This window comes from Cydia fagiglandana, chromosome 3, assembly GCF_963556715.1.
Source record: "Cydia fagiglandana chromosome 3, ilCydFagi1.1, whole genome shotgun sequence".
NCBI lineage: Eukaryota > Metazoa > Arthropoda > Insecta > Lepidoptera > Tortricidae > Cydia > Cydia fagiglandana.
In genome coordinates this window covers 20,878,415-20,895,763 of record NC_085934.1, presented here as the reverse complement: position 1 = coordinate 20,895,763, position 17,349 = coordinate 20,878,415, and the positions used below count along the sequence as shown (strand labels likewise).

The following is a 17,349-nucleotide window of genomic DNA, read 5'->3' as shown; positions in this document are numbered from 1 at the left end:
TTTCGGAGATAATTAAAGGGGGGGGGGATGGTCATTTTGTAGCTATTTTCTTAATAACTTCGAACCTATGTATATTAAAATTATAAAAAAACATGTCCTCCATCTTTGGTTTACTAATTTACATATGTGTACCAAATTTCAACTTAATCGGTCCAGTGGTTTCCGATAAAATAGCATGTGACAGACGGACAGACAGACAGACGCACGAGTGATCGTATAAGGGTTCCGTTTTTTTCCTCTTGAGGTTCGGAACCCTTAAAACGCCATTGAATGTAGAATAGTTATTTCAACGAAGGCGTTAAGTGTAAATAGGTCATTCTCGCTTTGAGCCCGCGCTCGTGTCTGGTTCACTGAACCCTTTCCTTTGTTTAAACTATGATGTGGATTGGAAATTGAATTTTCAAAGTTTTAACAACATGCAATGAAGTTATTCGTTCTACTAGTATTGTTTTCGCTCCATCAATTACGGCTGGCATTGGTGATGCAAGTTTTCACTCATATTCATAAATCACGATCAAATCCAGAATATTTATATTATTTATCCATATTTAGCAGTCTAATTCAAATTCATAATATTTATGCTATAGTTGGTCAAGCAGATCTTGTCAGTAGAAAAAGGCGGCAAATTTGAAAAGTGTAGGCGTGAAGGGATATCGTCTCATAGAAAATTTGAATTTTGCGCCTTTTTCTACTGACATGATTTGCTTGACCATCTATAGTTTGAAGGCTAGGGGGAAGAAGGTTATGTATGGGCCACTAGTTGCCTGTAATAAAAAAAACATTCATTTCATTCATTCATTCATAAGTATGTTACTAAACTACGATAAAATTCAAAAGTTATCTATAACTGACTCCTATTTATAAAACAATGTTTAAATACTTCTAGCATTACCTACTATATTCATATCAGAATCATGAGCACATTTGAATACATAAAGAAAGAATCAGCAAAGCTAACTGGAAATCTTTGGTTCTAAATAGGAAAACTTCATCAGTTTTCGTAAATTTTCTTCATCGCCTACGAAAATTGCGCGTAGAGCCACGGCCGCTACGACAGCTACGGTCGTAGCGAATAGGCGTAGCAATAGATTAACTTTATAGGCTCTCTCTGTCCCGGGGAGCAATTCGCACTGGCCAAATGACTTACGACTAAATTGATATCTTGCGTCTCTCTTACTCAGACGAATGGAGGTAAATGAGAACAAGAGTAACAATTAAGACTGCCATTAAAAATATGTATATTTTGTATTGTTTTAAAGACGAGGCGTAACGTGGTTACTACAGCTATCATTACCTGTTTTTAGGAAAAACGGCACACTTTTTTCGAAAAAACAAAAAAAATCTTATTAAAAATCATGTATACCTATTAAAATTATTAAAGAGCTTGACCTTGTTCAGTAATCTGATCAATATAACAGGTGAGGACTTTTTAAATCAGTATTACTCCTGATTCCGAGTATAAATAAAATTTTCAATTGATTTTCAAGTAAAAGGTACACGTTTTCGTAAAAAACCCTAATATGTTTTCGCCATATCATTCATTACCATAGGCTCATAAAATAACAAGTCAAGATAATGACGTTTCAGCGGCGCCATTTCCATAATGCACTGAAAAAATCCGAATCCCACTTTGACTCTTAATTAAAATATTCAAAAAGAAACGGCGATTGATACTTCAGTCTTTTCATACGAGCATATGCTTGGGAGCAGATGAAAAAAATAATGCTTTTAAGTTTTAAAACATGCTCGTAATAAGCATTTTAATTTAAAACATTGCATTCAATTTGATTATCCGACTCCAGACCTATGCACAACAATCGTTAGGAAAACACTTGTTAAAAATGTTTTTATATAAAGAACACTGTTTAAAATGTACACATTTTTGTTAATTAGAAACGTATAACTGTCTAAAAAGAGGATGTGCCGTCCGTAAGTTTTCAAATTCCGAAATATACGCTCTGATAAATTTCCGAAACAACCTCCTTAATTTCCTGTGATGTTTCCCTGAGATTTCCGAGTACTTTTCCTTTTTTTTAACTTATTTGAGTGTCCCGCTGCTGGACAAAGGCCTCTTCTCTGGTTCTCCATAACTCCTGATTCTGTGCTCCCTCCGGCCAATTGTAAAGGAAGGTGTCAACGTCTTGCCATCTCCTTCTGGCCTACGCTTCTTGAACTTTTCCTACTTTTTTTTTTCGACGACCGGTCTGGCCTAAGTGGGTAGTGACCCTGCCTGCGAAGCCGATGGTCCTGGGTTCGAATCCCAGTAAGGGCATTTATTTGTATGATGATACAGATATTTGTTCCTGAGTCATGGGTGTTTTCTATGTATTTAAGTATTTGTATATTATATAGTTATATCGTTGTCTGAGTACCCACAACACAAGCCTTCTTGAGCTTACCGTGGGACTTTGTCAATCTGTGTAAGGATGTCCTATAATATTTATTATTATTTTGTAAAAAAAATTGCAACTGTAGTACCGTCAGGCGTGGCTCACTCCGCGATTTCGTTGCATCGCTACAGTACAGTCAGCAGCAGAAGTTGCTAAGCGGTGTTCACATTGATCTTGACGCGACTTTATTGTTAAGAGCAGTGGTGGGCAAAGTACGGCCCGCGGGCCATCTGCGGCCCGCGGATGGATTTTATCCGGCCCGCGGCCGGTCCTATGAAATAATTAGTATATGGGCTATATGGCCAATGCCCACGATTGCCACAAATCAAAATAAATTTTGGTTACAATGCTGGCCCTCCACTTAAATTTCCTAAACTTTCTGGCCCCCCATGAAGAAAGTTTGCCCACCACTGGTTAAGAGAATAAGAGCGTATCAACGTAATTTTGGAAACCTCACCCGCTGAGCAACTTCTGCTGCTGACTGTACTACTTACTACTTACCTATTCTGTAGTACCGTGTAAATAAAATGTAAAGCTCTTTTATAGCAACAAGTCGATGAAAGCTTGCACAACCCTTTTGTTTTCCAAGTTGTGGAACTGACGGCGAAGACCGCTTGGACTGAAAACTAAAATGGAATAGAAAGAAAAGTAATTAGAACAATAATTAGTAAGTAACAATAGTGGAGCTTTTTAGCGATAAGACTGTCTGTTACGTTACGAGTTACCTCCACTTCAGTTACTGTATTTTTAGGGTTCCGTACCCAAAGAGTAAAACGGGACCCTATTAGTAAAACTTCGCTGTCCGTACCGTCCGTCCGTCCGTCTGTCACCAGGCTGTATCTCACGAACCGTGATAGCTAGACAGTTGAAATTTTCACAGATGATGTATTTCTGTTGCCGCTATAACAACAAATACTAAAAACAGAATAAAATAAAGATTTAAATGGGGCTCCCATACAACAAACGTGATTTTTGACAAAAGTTAAGCAACGTCGGGAGTGGTCAGTACTTGGATGGGTGACCGTTTTTTTTGCTTTTGTTTTTCGTTTTTTTTTGCATTATGGTACGGAACCCTTCGTGCGCGAGTCCGACTGGCACTTGCCCGGTTTTTGTATTATTTTCTTTTATTGAGGTGTGCAATGTACAGTATTTGTATTGTAGGTACTTATTGTAAGAATATAACTTAGGAGCGACATTTAAACTCTACACTCTCATTTAAATGCTTTGATATTAATAATAGATACCTAAGTAGACCGATTTTTATTTTGTTGTCGAATTTTATTCGGTAGGTATATTTTGACAAAATTTGCCTGATTTGAAGAACTCCTTTCGTCTGAGCGGAATAAATACCTACGAAGTCAAAGCTTGTCTCGACAAAATAAATATAATTACCCGTTAAAAAAAATCCATACGTTTTCAAAAGTCAGAGGAAGATTTTTTTAAAGATTTTCGAACGGTAGAATTGCGTGTATATTTTACAGAATAAGGGGCTCTTATCTATCCACAAAATTGTATCAATATCTGACGAAAAAAAAACCAAAATACGTAGTTTGATTATCAGCAAAATCCCTCTGAATTGCTTGTTCACAAAATTATTCGATGTATTCAAGTTAGGTTTCAGCAATACAATAGTTCCTATAATACCTACCCATTTGCAACGCTGTGAAAGGCAATGTATTCCAGACTATTAAGCTTCTTTGAGCTATTTGTATCTCGCCAACATTTGACTGCGGTGTAATTTACGAGACAATGGAGAACTAACAAAAGGAATGGTGACGCAAGTTAAGATCTTGAGCGACAATCAGGTTTTAAAAATCTGTTATTGATTTGATTTTAATCATAAATCATAACAGTAATAGTTATTTGTTTCACTCGGGGGCAAAGTTGTTGTTTAATCGCTCGTGCTAATATTGATACCCGAGCAAGCGAAAGATTCCAAAATTGAACCACGAGCGTAGCGAGTGGTTCGTTAAATGGAATGTGAGCGTGGCGAGGGTTTCAAAGCACGAAGGTTAAACAAAATTAGCTCTCAAGTGAAACTAAATTTTTCACCACACCAACCCGAAGCAAATATTAAATGTAAAATATCTAACAAAATCAAACCAAATCAAATCCAAATGATGAATGTTATCCAAAATCATCATTTAAAACCCAATTCTACCACCACACATGAGAAAGCAACTCAAAATTTGCATTTGATTACTTTGCCTCACATGTGAATAAAATGCAACTTTGCTATCAGGTTTTGAAGTGCAAAGTAAGCCTTTCCGAGCTGGTGTGGAGAAAATAAATAAGCACGACCGCGACTTAACAAAATGGCGAATGAATATCAGATCAATAACATATTATTAAATCTAAATGCCGCTCCTCGCTCTCAATAATATCATTGCTATGCTATCAATAGTATCAATCCTAAATAATCCTGAGTACGTAGCCAAGATGCCAATCGCTTCGCTCAGTAGCGAACGAACCGCCGATGTTGTCGCACTAATATGGAGATATAAGAGAGACTACCGTATTGTTCGCCGTAGCGAATGATTGGCATCTTTACTAGGCACCCTTTTGTTTGTAGTCCTCGTTCTAAAATATCCTGCCTATATTTAGCTACAACCAAAATACTCCTTGATATCTGAACCCACGTCGGGAATATCATTAGTATTGAGTTATAGGTACGTCAATATAATATGCGATATAAAAGTAAATATTATTACATTAGATTATTGCCTAGTGAACCAATCTGAACTATTCTATTTTTACTAAAATATATAGCTACTGCCTTAACAGGCTTACTTATCGGGCCTTAACAGGCTTACTTATTATGTCATAATAATGTTGCTCATATGACATAAAATATCCCCTGCGTCTGCATTCGCTTTGAAACAATTTTTCGCTAGGTATTTATATTCACGTCACTGTGCGCTTTCTCAGCATTATTAACACCTTACCTAATTAATGTCTTACTTTTCTACTCCACACAGTAATTAAATCAATCTACCGGATGTGGCCTGTAATATGAGCAAAAAATTAAACTGCAGGCTATACTCCTCATAAAGACCAACATTTGTTCATCATCACCATTATCATCTCAGCCTATATACGTCCCACTGCTGGGCACAGGCCTCCTCTCGGCGATGGCGTCCATTGAATATAATATTTATTTTGTATGAAAAATAGGGAGTCTAAATACTTCATAATTTTTAAAAGTTGTTGATAAAACAGCTACCTACTGTCATAACAGGCTTACTATTTATCGTGGAGCTATGACATAATATATCCTCTGCATTCGCTTTGAAACAAAGTCCCGCCCTTTATATTCACGTCACGGCGCGCTGTCTCCACTCTACTTTAGACATTTAGATATCTCTATTTACGAGTACTGAGCTTTAGTGCTTGATATTATGTTTTATTTGCTGTTTAGTGGAGGTGTCATATGTTTAAAAGGTTGCTGTTTAAGAGGATAGTGAAACATCGCTACTCCATACAAATTAGTCCCCATATACCTCCCTGGATATTGACATTATTAACCATAGCTGATAATTATGACGTCGTCCAATTTCGTCTTAATATCCTGTACGTACATATTATTTGATTGAGTATTCATTCTACGAATTCATTTGTTTCATTTTATTAAAGTGATAATGATCAGTGATAATTAAACTTTTTACTGACCGAACTTTCTGTGAACCTTAGCGTGTAGGTAAACATATCCTCCTGACGACCGGAGTCCTACAGCTTTAATTTAATCAAGTTTTAACTTATTGGCATGTTGACAGAGTTAAATTTAAACCAGCAATTTTGATATCCAATCAGGACATTAAAATGATAAACTAATTCGGTACTTTAACTGTATTGTTACACAACTGCAATCAACTGCAGATATAGTTGAACCCTCTACATACAAACTTGCATGCTGAGGCGGAACTATCTCTACAGCTGACTGTGGGAAGGTAAAGTTCGTTCGATAGAAAATTGAGGCGAAATTAGAGATCGCCCTCGGCTCAGTTCATTTTAGACCTCACACCAGAAGTAATATGTAGACAAATATGGACATTGTTTATGTTGAAGCCCGATTTATTTAGATATCATTTGCAAATAAATTACAGTTACCTACCTAATGGCTCGTGCAAAGAAAGAGATTTGTTTTTCTTTACTATATTTTATACTTCTTGATTAAAATACAAGTTAAATTACATAGCTGCGGTAATTTAGTGGCGTTTCAAAACTCTCATGAGAATTTTCTTCGCTGCATTTTATCACTTACTCGGTAACCGGGTTTACCATAGTAAACGCGCTCTGTAACACAAAATCCGGCGTTGCAGTCCCTACGGATGCACAGAAAAGTTATATTCTGCATTTTATCCATGGCATAAACTTTGTTTTTCGCGTAATATAGCCCCTACTATCAGTCTTTTCCATTCCATTGCCCATTTCTATCAAAACGCTGCAAGTCACAACGAGTCTTCAACAATAATGCCTTTTGCAGTACAAGCAGTAATAACTATCGAAGTTGTCAAGTCTCTGTGTTCAAGCCTGCACTCCTGCCAGCGACTGCCTCGTTTGCCTTTGTTATGCGACGCGGCTCACTTTACTGACGCTTTATTTGTGTCAATTGTGACGTTTCAGTGCACTAGAATCTGAGCCCGATTCGGATTTTGAAATAGACATCTATTAGATATCGTTTAGACATCACCAAGATACGATAACGATATGTTTAAGATCTAACCTGTCAAATTTGACATTTGCGCGATTCTGGAGATACTCTTGATCGATTTCCACAGGATATGACTTACAGATCCAATTCACATCTAATAGATATCTTACTCTATCTAACGTAAAAGTGACATTGGTTGCCCGAATTGCGCTGCAAAAGAGAACTAGTTGATATCTAAACTATAACGTTTCTAAAATGGATCTAGTACGTGTCGTCTCTTGAAGTTCGAACACGGCAGTCTATCTGTTGTGGTTACTACATTCATATGGTTTCATGTCTGTGTTGTATAAATACGTTCTGTTATTTCATGACACAAATAGTCAAGTACAACGATTATGCCCGTGGCAAAATTGCGGGAACTACTTAATTAGGTGCTTGTCACACTTTAGTTACACATATAAAAAAGTGTTATTGAGTATCTTTTGCTTTTTGTCTAAAGCTGAACGTGAGACTTTAAAGAAGTTTAAATTCGCACAAACAATCAATCATCAAAACACGTCCATTTCATGAGAGCTGTAATACAATAGATCGTTTTTACAGCATTAGAATAAAGGTAAACAATCTTGCTGTGTCGTTTAATTGAAAAACACATTTTAAAAATACGAGACAGCAAATATGTAACAATTATGAATCTAGTACAATCATTTATATTCTATTCGCTTCCCTTCCTTCCATAATCGCTTATCTTCTTTCTAATGCTAAAAAAACGAACTATAGTAGTATAGTATAGTTATAGTACCTACCTATGTATCTATCGAGCAAAGCAAAAAAAAACGTGTATTCTAATTCTCTAACTTCTGATACAATCCCTATTTTTGATTATTGTATAAATTACGTACCTTATGTATGTTTGTGTTTAAAATCCTAATTTGTATAACAAATAGATAAAATAGTATATTATATTCGATCTAATAAATGTGTTCCGTAAGTTAACGGGAAATAACACACGTGGTGGATTAACACGTCAGGCCTAGTGAATGAAATCTCTTTCAATCATTTATAACTTACTCATAGAGTTAAAAATACGCGCATGTGATAATCCTTTCTTAGTGGGGCCTAATTAAGATCGTTGAGACGTTAATGTGGCAATGTCAATGACATCCGGGCAGATGCTGATCCCACTTGACGCCTCAACCAAGCCAATGTCACGCATCCTTGCTCCAGACATGTGTGTGTGATGTCGCACCAATAAAAGTCTGCAGCGGATTTGATAGCCCGCGAAGTGGAAGTGTTATTTATACGTCATAATTTCATAGAAGTTTGGCGTTTAAAATTATGACACTTGCACTGCGTGGGCTATCAAAATCGCTGCAGACTTTTTACGGTCTAATTCATTCATAACTCATTAATTCATTCATATACTGCGACCCGCCCCGGCTTCTATTGATAGGTGAAAACCGCCTGAAAATCCGTTCAGTACTTCTTAAGTTTATCACGAACAAACATACAAACTGACAGACACGGCGGGGGACTTTGCTTTATAAGGTGATACACAAAGCGTGTAACTTTTTCGTTATCTTTTATGTTTTTGCAAAGATTATGATCCAACGCAATTTTTGAAAATAGTAGACAATTCGATAATTTCATCACTCAAATATTATGTAGGTACATAATTGTCTACAGAAATTCGCATTGAATTTTTCCCTTGGTATAAAGAAAAATAGAGCCGTATTGACATAAATGTTAAAGTTTATTGTTAGCATTGAAAGAATATTTTTAACCCTTTGCCAGTTTTAAAATTGTTTTCCTGGGTTAAAATATATTTTTTACCGTTTTTTTTAAATGACCAGATAAAATGCTAAGTAAACAAAGAAGATTTACAACAGAAAAGTAGTGATAAAGTTTAAGATGCATGTAAAAAGTCTATTTAGCACAAAGCACTTTAACTCTTTCACTATACCTCTACTTACATAGTTACTTTCTGCACTAAGTGCTTCAGTATACCACAACACACATGAACACTAACTTTTATCACCACAACTACCTTTCTTTAGTTCTTCAAAATTTGACATTACGCAACAGAACTTAAGGTCGATTTTAGCAGAGTTACAGACGAAATATACCCTTTTGTGACGAATTGCTCGCTTGGCTGGTTCTGCCTTAGTGTAAGCTGTGTGCCGATGCGAATTGTCGTCTTCCACAACATTGAGCTTCATCGACAAGCCAGTTACTGGATCTCGTATCCCGATTTGCATTTTGAAATGTATACTTTGGGTGTATTGATGAAGGTTTCAATTCGCAAGTCATTTACGTAATTACGAAATACAATCATTAAAATAGCGCGCGTAATGTTAATAATATTGTAGTGAGTTATTCTTAGTTTGTGTGTCTATAGGTAGATGTTGTTTGGCGTCCATTTGACGACAGTAAACACTAACCCCCTAATTCAAAACTTTACGGGTCTGTTTCTTTCTTTCTTATAAATACCTATATAAGTCAAAATAACAGATAATTGATGTTTGTAGCGCGTTTATGAATATATAAGTAGCCAGTTTTAATATTACAAGTCATCAAAAATAATTTGGATGTATTGCATAAGCTTTGGCTCAAATGTATACCTATGTGAAAATGTATACGTATGTAAAATGCAGAAGTCATTGACAGTTAGCTGGGTTGTTCAATGTTTCGCTTTACCGAACGAAGCTACAATGCTAATATTTACAGCGGAAGTCGCAACTTATGCAAATTAAAACAAAAGCTTAGCATGCAGATTGCCACTTGACTCGTCGGGGCACGGGGCACATGCATACCCAAAAATTCCTGTTTTGGGAGGAGCAAGTTAATTTAGTAAGGAATAATAATAGGTATTAATACAATCCCTTTAAAAAAGGAAGTATACTTACTATCCTTTTAGGGATAGGTAAACGGTAAATTTTATTCACTTTTTATTTTTTACACGACTGCTCAAAAAAGGAGCGTATTGGTTTTAAAATTAAAGCAGTGGGGAGACACTCCTGACTTCGGTCGAACTCGACTCCGCTTTGGCTCAGCATTGCTCCGAGCAATTATTAGGGTTGGCATCACTTGGCTTCCTTTTGCGTGCATGACCACAGATAACATAATCACTTGAGTTTTGACAACCGTAAATTGCCGAAAGGGATAGTGCGATATATTAGAAAGGGATATCATGATTCGACCCATAACCGCTGTCAAACTTCGGATTTGTAGGAAGTGTCCTTTCTGTACGGTAGTACTATTATTTCTTCTGTGATAAAAGGCTCCGTAGACAACATGCCAATCGCTAACGCTCCGTAGCGATCGAATCACAACACAACCTGTCACTATGGCACTAATTCAGAAGAGTCACAGTGAAAGAGAGACACAAAGCGATTCGTTGTGGTAGCGATAGCGATTGTAACCTTGGCTAGGCCGGCAGTTTATCTTAATTAGTTATGTACCATGGAATGGACCTGAAAACCTTAAATACAGCAGAGCAACAGGCGCTAAAATAGAGAGATTTGAGAATGTAAGACATTGTTGGAACTATTTCCCTAAACAAAACATTGTACTTAGCTGGAGCACGCTGGAGCTCCAGTAAAAATAGTGTGAGGCTAAACTAAAAAGGGCAGTAAATAAAATAGGGAAAATACGTAAATCTTACTGGCCGCGCGCCGCGCATAGCAATGAGTCGCCTTGCCTCGAGCCAACCCGGCTTTTCGTGGCTTTAATAAAATAAATATAGTTGATATTTATTACGCCTTGACAGTTTCTTATTAATTTTTGCATATAAGCACTTTGTAAGCGCTGGTGGCCTAGCGGTAAGAGCGTGCGACTTTCAATCCGGAGGTCACGGGTTCTTACCCCGGCTCGTACCACTGAGTTTTTCGGAACTTGTGTACCTACGAAATATCATTAGATATTTACCAGTTGCTTTTCTGTGAAGGAAAACATCGTGAGAAATCCGGATTATCAGTCAAGTTGTTATTCGGTACCTACCTAAGTTAGGTCGTAACCTATGTAACTTACTCTAACAGGCCTATTCGGATTTCGAGATAATCACAAGATCTTGAGACGATTTAGAGATCAACTAGTTCTACATTAGATATCGACTAGATGTGACTTGGATATCTAAATCTTAACTTGTCGAAATCGTTCAAGAGGATCTCCAGAATCGCGGAAACGTCAAACTTGACATATCTATCTTACAAATATCTTTAAATTATCCATATCGTAACTTGTTGAAGTCTAGTAGAAATCTAATTCATTTTCCGAATCGAGCCGTTACCCTTTTTTTTTTTTTTTTTTGACGGAGTGGGAATGCATTTACGCACAGTGTGTGGGACTCGCCGCTCCTTATCCCTCTCTTAGCGAGAGGGAGGGAGAATTTGGCCCTACCCACTAAACCCACTCCGGCGTTTCACCCTCTTTGCCGTTCGTGAGGGCGCACTGGGATCGAGGTCATTCCACCACAGCGCCCTCCGGCAGCCCCGGCTTGTCGCCAGGGCACCCTCACAATGCAGGGGGGGACCAGAAACGCTTGATCCCCACCCCTACGACGTGTGTGGGGCCGATGCGATGCGGGTTCGGTACCCACTGGCCCCACTAGGGCTCGAGGCGAGCATACGCTCCTCGCCTTCGACCCTGCCGCCTGCGTCGGAGAGGAAGCGCGTCAGCCGCCGCTTCTCGCTCCCTCTCCGCCTCCTCCTTCTGCGACATTACTTCTTCGTCGAGCCGTTACCCTAAGAAAGACGTACAGGTGCATAATTATTTTCCATCGTATTTTCACGGAAACGTACGAACGTGTCTTGCTATTTCAGTCAGTCTCGGTACAAAAAGTACTGAGGTTGACTGAAGTAGCATGACAAATAGGTATGAAAAAACGTTTCCGAGAAAATACGATGGAAAACAATTATGCTTCTATATCTGTAAATCTAGGCGACGCCTCGTCAATAAGCATTGATTAAATAAATAAAATTGAAATATTATGTAGACGGAAGAAAGGGTAAAATTCAATCTAAACCAATCAACGATAAAAATAGAGGCTACTAAGTGCAAAGTGTTGTACCTGTGCAAACAATAAACTCCTTTGGCTTTGGAGATATATTTCTAGCCGAGAGCCTGCAGTGTTATTATAAGGATAGAGGGCGCTAGTTTTATTATATCCTATTATAACCGCTGTCCAAGAAAAGTTATAAGGGGTCTAGGTAATCTGGGTAAGTTAGGATAGCTAGTTTCCACTGCCGAGGTTTACGTTCTTATTCAGCGTCGTGAGGACTTAATAACAGGTAAATAGTTTAGTATTAGGAGCTAACTAATGCATAAATATATACAGTTTGGGACCTATACATGTTTAATTCGTCTGATGCATTGAGTTCTTAAGTTTGTTATGGATTTTTCAAATATATTTGTTTTAACTTTAACGAACTATTTGTAAATAAGTTGAATTACCTAACCGCCGCGCCGAATTGATGACATTGAAATGTGTCCATGTGTTACACGAAATAAAAATGTTCATTCATTCATTCATTCATTTCGGCGGACCGTTCGGCCAGAAGTCCTTTTAAGGTTCCGTATCCAAGGGGTAAAAATTGGGACGGGACCCTATTACTAAGACTGCACTGTCCGTCTGTCATGTGTCCATCTGTCTGTAGGTATCTCATGGACCGTGATAGCTAGACAGTGGAAAATTTCACATATAATGTTTCTTTGTCACATATAATGTTCGTTTGATTCTGATGCGCTATAACAACAAATACTAAAAAGTACGGAACCCTCGGCGGGTGACTTCAACTCGCACTTGTCCGGTTTATAACCTTCCTTTTCATTGTTCCAGCCTGAGCATGCCGGGATACGGCGGCAGCCTGGCCGCCGCGCTCCCCGGCGCCGGCAGCGCGTGGGAGCGCCTCGGCGCTGAGCTGGTGCTGTCCGGGCTGGTGGCGGCGGCCTACTTCGCCGCCATGGAGCGCCGCTGGACCGGCGCGGCGCCCGCGCTTCTTGGAGCGGCTTACTGTGCTGCGACGTTTGTCTCTGTAAGTTTCTCTTTTTATTGGAAAAAGGTAAACATTTGACCACAATCTCACCTGATGGTAAGTGCCGATGCAATCTAGGATGGAACATGCTTACCTAAGAGATGTCTATTCACTCTCGATTTAAAGAAATCCAAGTTATAGTGGACTGGGAATAGATTTGCAGGAAGTGAATTCCACTCCTTAGTTTTCATTGATGAGGATATATTTGGTCCTACCTATAACTTTACTACCTACCTACCTACCACCTATAACACCGCCATAATAGGTACTATTGAAGGAAGCCGTGCATATGGCGGGTGACAGAAGCCTATAAAAGAGACTGGCCAGCAACATTAGGACATGATGTCACGATCCTCAGTATTGACGGAACGACTAATGATGATAGTATTGAACACTTAATACGACACTACCACTTCTTTAAAACTATCCTGAGGGGGTGGATAGGACGCAAGCGGGCAAGAGGAAAACCCAGACGCAGCTTTTTGGACCAAGTGAAAGAAAAAGTACCTAGGGGTCATGTCGTATCAAAAAGTCAAAGAGCTGGCGCAAGAAGAAGAGCTGGAAGATACTGCACCGACAAGAGAATAAATAGGTAACTCTTAAGTTAATGATGAATGATGATAATGACCTATAGTTTACTTGGCTTAGGTACGAGCAAATTAATAGGTGCACGCCAAAAATAAATGATTTCACATTTCGCGGCACAATACATCAATATTCCACATTCCTCGATACACGTGCAATTGTACAAAATGACAGACAGCATACCGAGATAAATCGCGCCACATGTGCCTGAATAGCTCCTTTTGTGCGCCATCACGGACATAACGTCGTAACCGCCATACAAGCCCAGTAGACATAAGTCGTTTCATACAGGACTCTCTCCTTCCGCCCGCTACCTGCTTTTGTGCTATAAGGACGCGGACAGCTGGTTGCTTTACAACAAACTTACATGTAAAAACGTAGTAAGTGCGTATCGGTCTCATACGTTTTTACTGCCTTTTTGAATTAGATGGGTATTGGACATCTGTCTCCTGACAATGCAACAAAAAACGATCGACATCTTGTCTATTCTGCTCAGATTTTGTAAAAGGGTGTATGTTTAAGAATTCGAATGTGTGATAAGACATTTTTCTAAAAGGTACCTTAACTAGCCAGCCGGCCTAGCCAAGGTCACAATCGCTATCGCTTCGACAACGAAAAGCATTATGTCTCTCTATCACTCTTCCATATTAGAGCGACAGTGACAGTTGCGTTTCGATCGCTACGGAGCGTAAGCGATCGGCATCTTGGCTACGCGGCCAGTATCTATTGATCGTAGAATTCGCTATCTAATTCTAAAGATTTTATTTAATTTACGGCAGAGTAGCTGTACAAAGTATTTCAAGGTGCAAAGACCATAAAAAGTGATGAAAGAATCATGATTAAATTTAATTGTTTATTTTGCGCCCTATTTTACTAATTTTATAACTTACACCTGACTGTCAAATATTGGGTAGGTACCTACCTAACGCACATTCACCAACAGAAGTAGTTTTAAGACTTTTAAGCCAGCGAGGTGTTAAAATGATCTGAGCGTATCTTCGTGGAAAATAAAAAAGCGTCCACAGGTGATTTTAAATCGGTAGCACAGAACAGAACTGCTCGGGGCCCTAACCAAAGATAACAATCGTTGTTGATAGAGTAAGCCAATCGAAACTTAAGAGCCCATCAACGTGCACACTAGCGCCACAGCTAAATAATAGTGATTATTTAAATTTAACGAAAGATAATTAATAAAGGGGGCCGCTACGTACTGTATTGTGTATTTAAATAAGTACCTTTTGAATACATCAAACTAGTTTTTATGTTACTGGTTTCGTTGATCTAGGAACTTAAAACAAAAACGGCCGTTGTTTGGACGCATAGATTGCCGAATCCAGCAACATAAAAACTAGTTTGATGTATTCAAAAGGTAATTAAATACACAATACAGTACGTAGCGGCCCCCTTTTTTCAATAGGTATCTTTCGTTAAATTTTAATAATTACGATTATTAAGCTGCCCGCTAGTGTGCACGTTGATGGGTTCTTTAAAGACTTAGACGGAACTATTCTATTCGTATACAGGTTCTCTATACCATCTAAGGGTGGTGACCCTAATACCCTAAGTAAGGGTGTGAAGTGCCACACTAACGCCTTTTGAGCTTCGGCGTTTAGTCAGCGCTATGGCGTCGCTGCGCAGTTGCGCCAACGTTGCGTCAAGCAGCAGCCATAGAGTTGACTAGACGCCGAGATATTATTTTATGGTGTGGCTCTAACGATCTTCCTTCATTCCAGATGCCATCACTAAACCCAGCGCGCTCGCTAGGCCCCTCCTTCGTCCTCTCCCGCTGGGAGAGCCACTGGGTGAGCTGGGTGGGCGGGCTCGGCGGCGGCGCGGCCTGCGCGCTCCTCCACGAGTGGGGCTCGCGGCGCCCGCGCACCTCCTCCCGGGCCTCGTCCCCCCGAGACCTCGACGACGACAAGCCGGCGTTCCCACACTACAGACACGCTCCGACTTACTGCGCTGCCTCGGCCCCAAGGCCGGATAATGCTGAGCCGCTGTATTCGGGGACGAAGAGTCTGTACTGCAGGTCGCCGCCGCCAGCCAGGCACACGCTTCACAGGTCAGCCGGACCGCACGCTCACATGTAATTATTGTTGTGCTTGCTTGGTTTCTTATAGCTGGAGCTATTTACCAACTGACTTGTACTTATGTAGTCGTGAGTTTTAAAGATTACGTAGTTGGTAAATGCGTCCAGGGTAAATATAAGAAATCAATAGTGGTGTCTTCAAAAAGAAGCTTATTGATTCTTCTGTGCACGGCTTTGGTGTTGCTATGAGGGGTATGGGACACATTTGTTACTTCACAGTTTTCTGCCTTTGATATTATTCTCACACAGGGCGTTGTAGTCTCTATAGAGCAGATAAAACTAAGCAAACACCGATACAAATCGATATTTCTTTTCAGTCACGCTTATATTGCCAAATGTGTCTATGTTACAATTAAGGTGTGTGACGTGTGTCAGATAATGAGTCAGCTTTAGTCACTAATCTTGTTATGAACAAATAATTTTTAGTTTTATAATCTGCCTCTCGTTCCCAGATCACAATCCGTCTACAGCAAAGGCAGCAGCGCCACGACCGCCACCAACGGCCCGACGGCCGGCGCGCCGCTAGTCTCCGCGCAATCGTTACTACTCCGACCGCACGCGACGCTAGCGCACGCTCACGCGCACGCACCGCACGCGCAGCACGCGCTCACGCACAACCAGAATGCGCACAACGCGCAGCGGGAGCCCGCATACGGGACCGCAAATGGAGTCAGACCGGGACCAGCTGGTGAGTTTACTTTTTTCTTTGCATATTTACTTCTGCAGTCGTTATACTCAGTAGTGGGACTAACCATAAAACTGTAGGCAGTCCCCGACTTTACAAGTTTTGCAACCCTCAGGTCAAGACAAAGACATTATTACTCTTACAAAGGTAGGTTCATTCTTTACATAAAGATAACCGAATCCAGTTTGTATTCCGTAAGCGTACCGTCTGCACACTGTCTTCTACCTACCTACCTACCTACCACCTACCTACCAACCTACCAGAACCAGTACCTTCGCAGAAGAATTATTTTAGATGCTCCGCATACCATCTCGAAGTCTAGGTACCAACTATTTTCCCATATTTACATTGATATAACGCTAAGAAGTTCGAGTATAGTCGTTCGTTTTGTAGCTGGCCCCGAACAGCTAATCCTTTGTCTATTGTTCAGTAAAACCGTACCGTACGTACCGACCCTTATTTTGCAAATAGTAGCACGTGCGGTGTTCCTTACAATAGACAATGAGTTAGCCATAAGCCAGCTTCAAACTAAAGACTAACAAACTTTCACAATTGACAAACTTTCAGAGTGCCAGTATATCTTTAAATTTTACTTATTTGTTACTTCCTTTTCCAGGGGCCCCGGGCACCGAGCGGCGCGACTCTCTCTACAGCGGGCGGCGCGGGCCGCTGTCCTCGGAGGACTCGGCCTACTCCACCTACTCGCGTTCCAACTACCGCCCCGACCACTACTAGCGACGCGCCTCGCAGCACAACATTGCGCTGCTCTTCGACGTCTAATGACGTTGCCGTTACGTCCGACTGGACGTCTAATCGGGACACTGACGCCTCTGTCACGCCTGAGTGACAAACGTTACAGTGCAACAGTGATCTTTGAAGCTAGTGTTCTAAGTGCTGCCGATTCGGGCACGGACAAAGTT

At 40.0% G+C, this 17,349-nt stretch overlaps 1 protein-coding gene across 2 annotated transcripts in view; it reads left to right on the top strand.

Moving 5' to 3' along the window:
• LOC134680349 (neurogenic protein big brain-like) overlaps positions 1-17,349 on the top strand; it is a 129,520-nt gene extending 112,171 nt beyond the window's left edge. Inside the window, exons 3-6 of one of the 2 annotated variants that reach the window (XM_063539472.1) lie at positions 12,875-13,070; positions 15,389-15,717; positions 16,197-16,432; positions 17,046-17,349. In XM_063539472.1, coding sequence (XP_063395542.1) covers positions 12,875-13,070; positions 15,389-15,717; positions 16,197-16,432; positions 17,046-17,164 — 880 coding nt within the window. In that variant the 3' untranslated portion in view covers positions 17,165-17,349. Of the gene's footprint in view, positions 1-12,874; positions 13,071-15,388; positions 15,742-16,196; positions 16,433-17,045 lie in introns of both variants that reach the window. The other variant, XM_063539471.1, reaches the window with a different exon arrangement.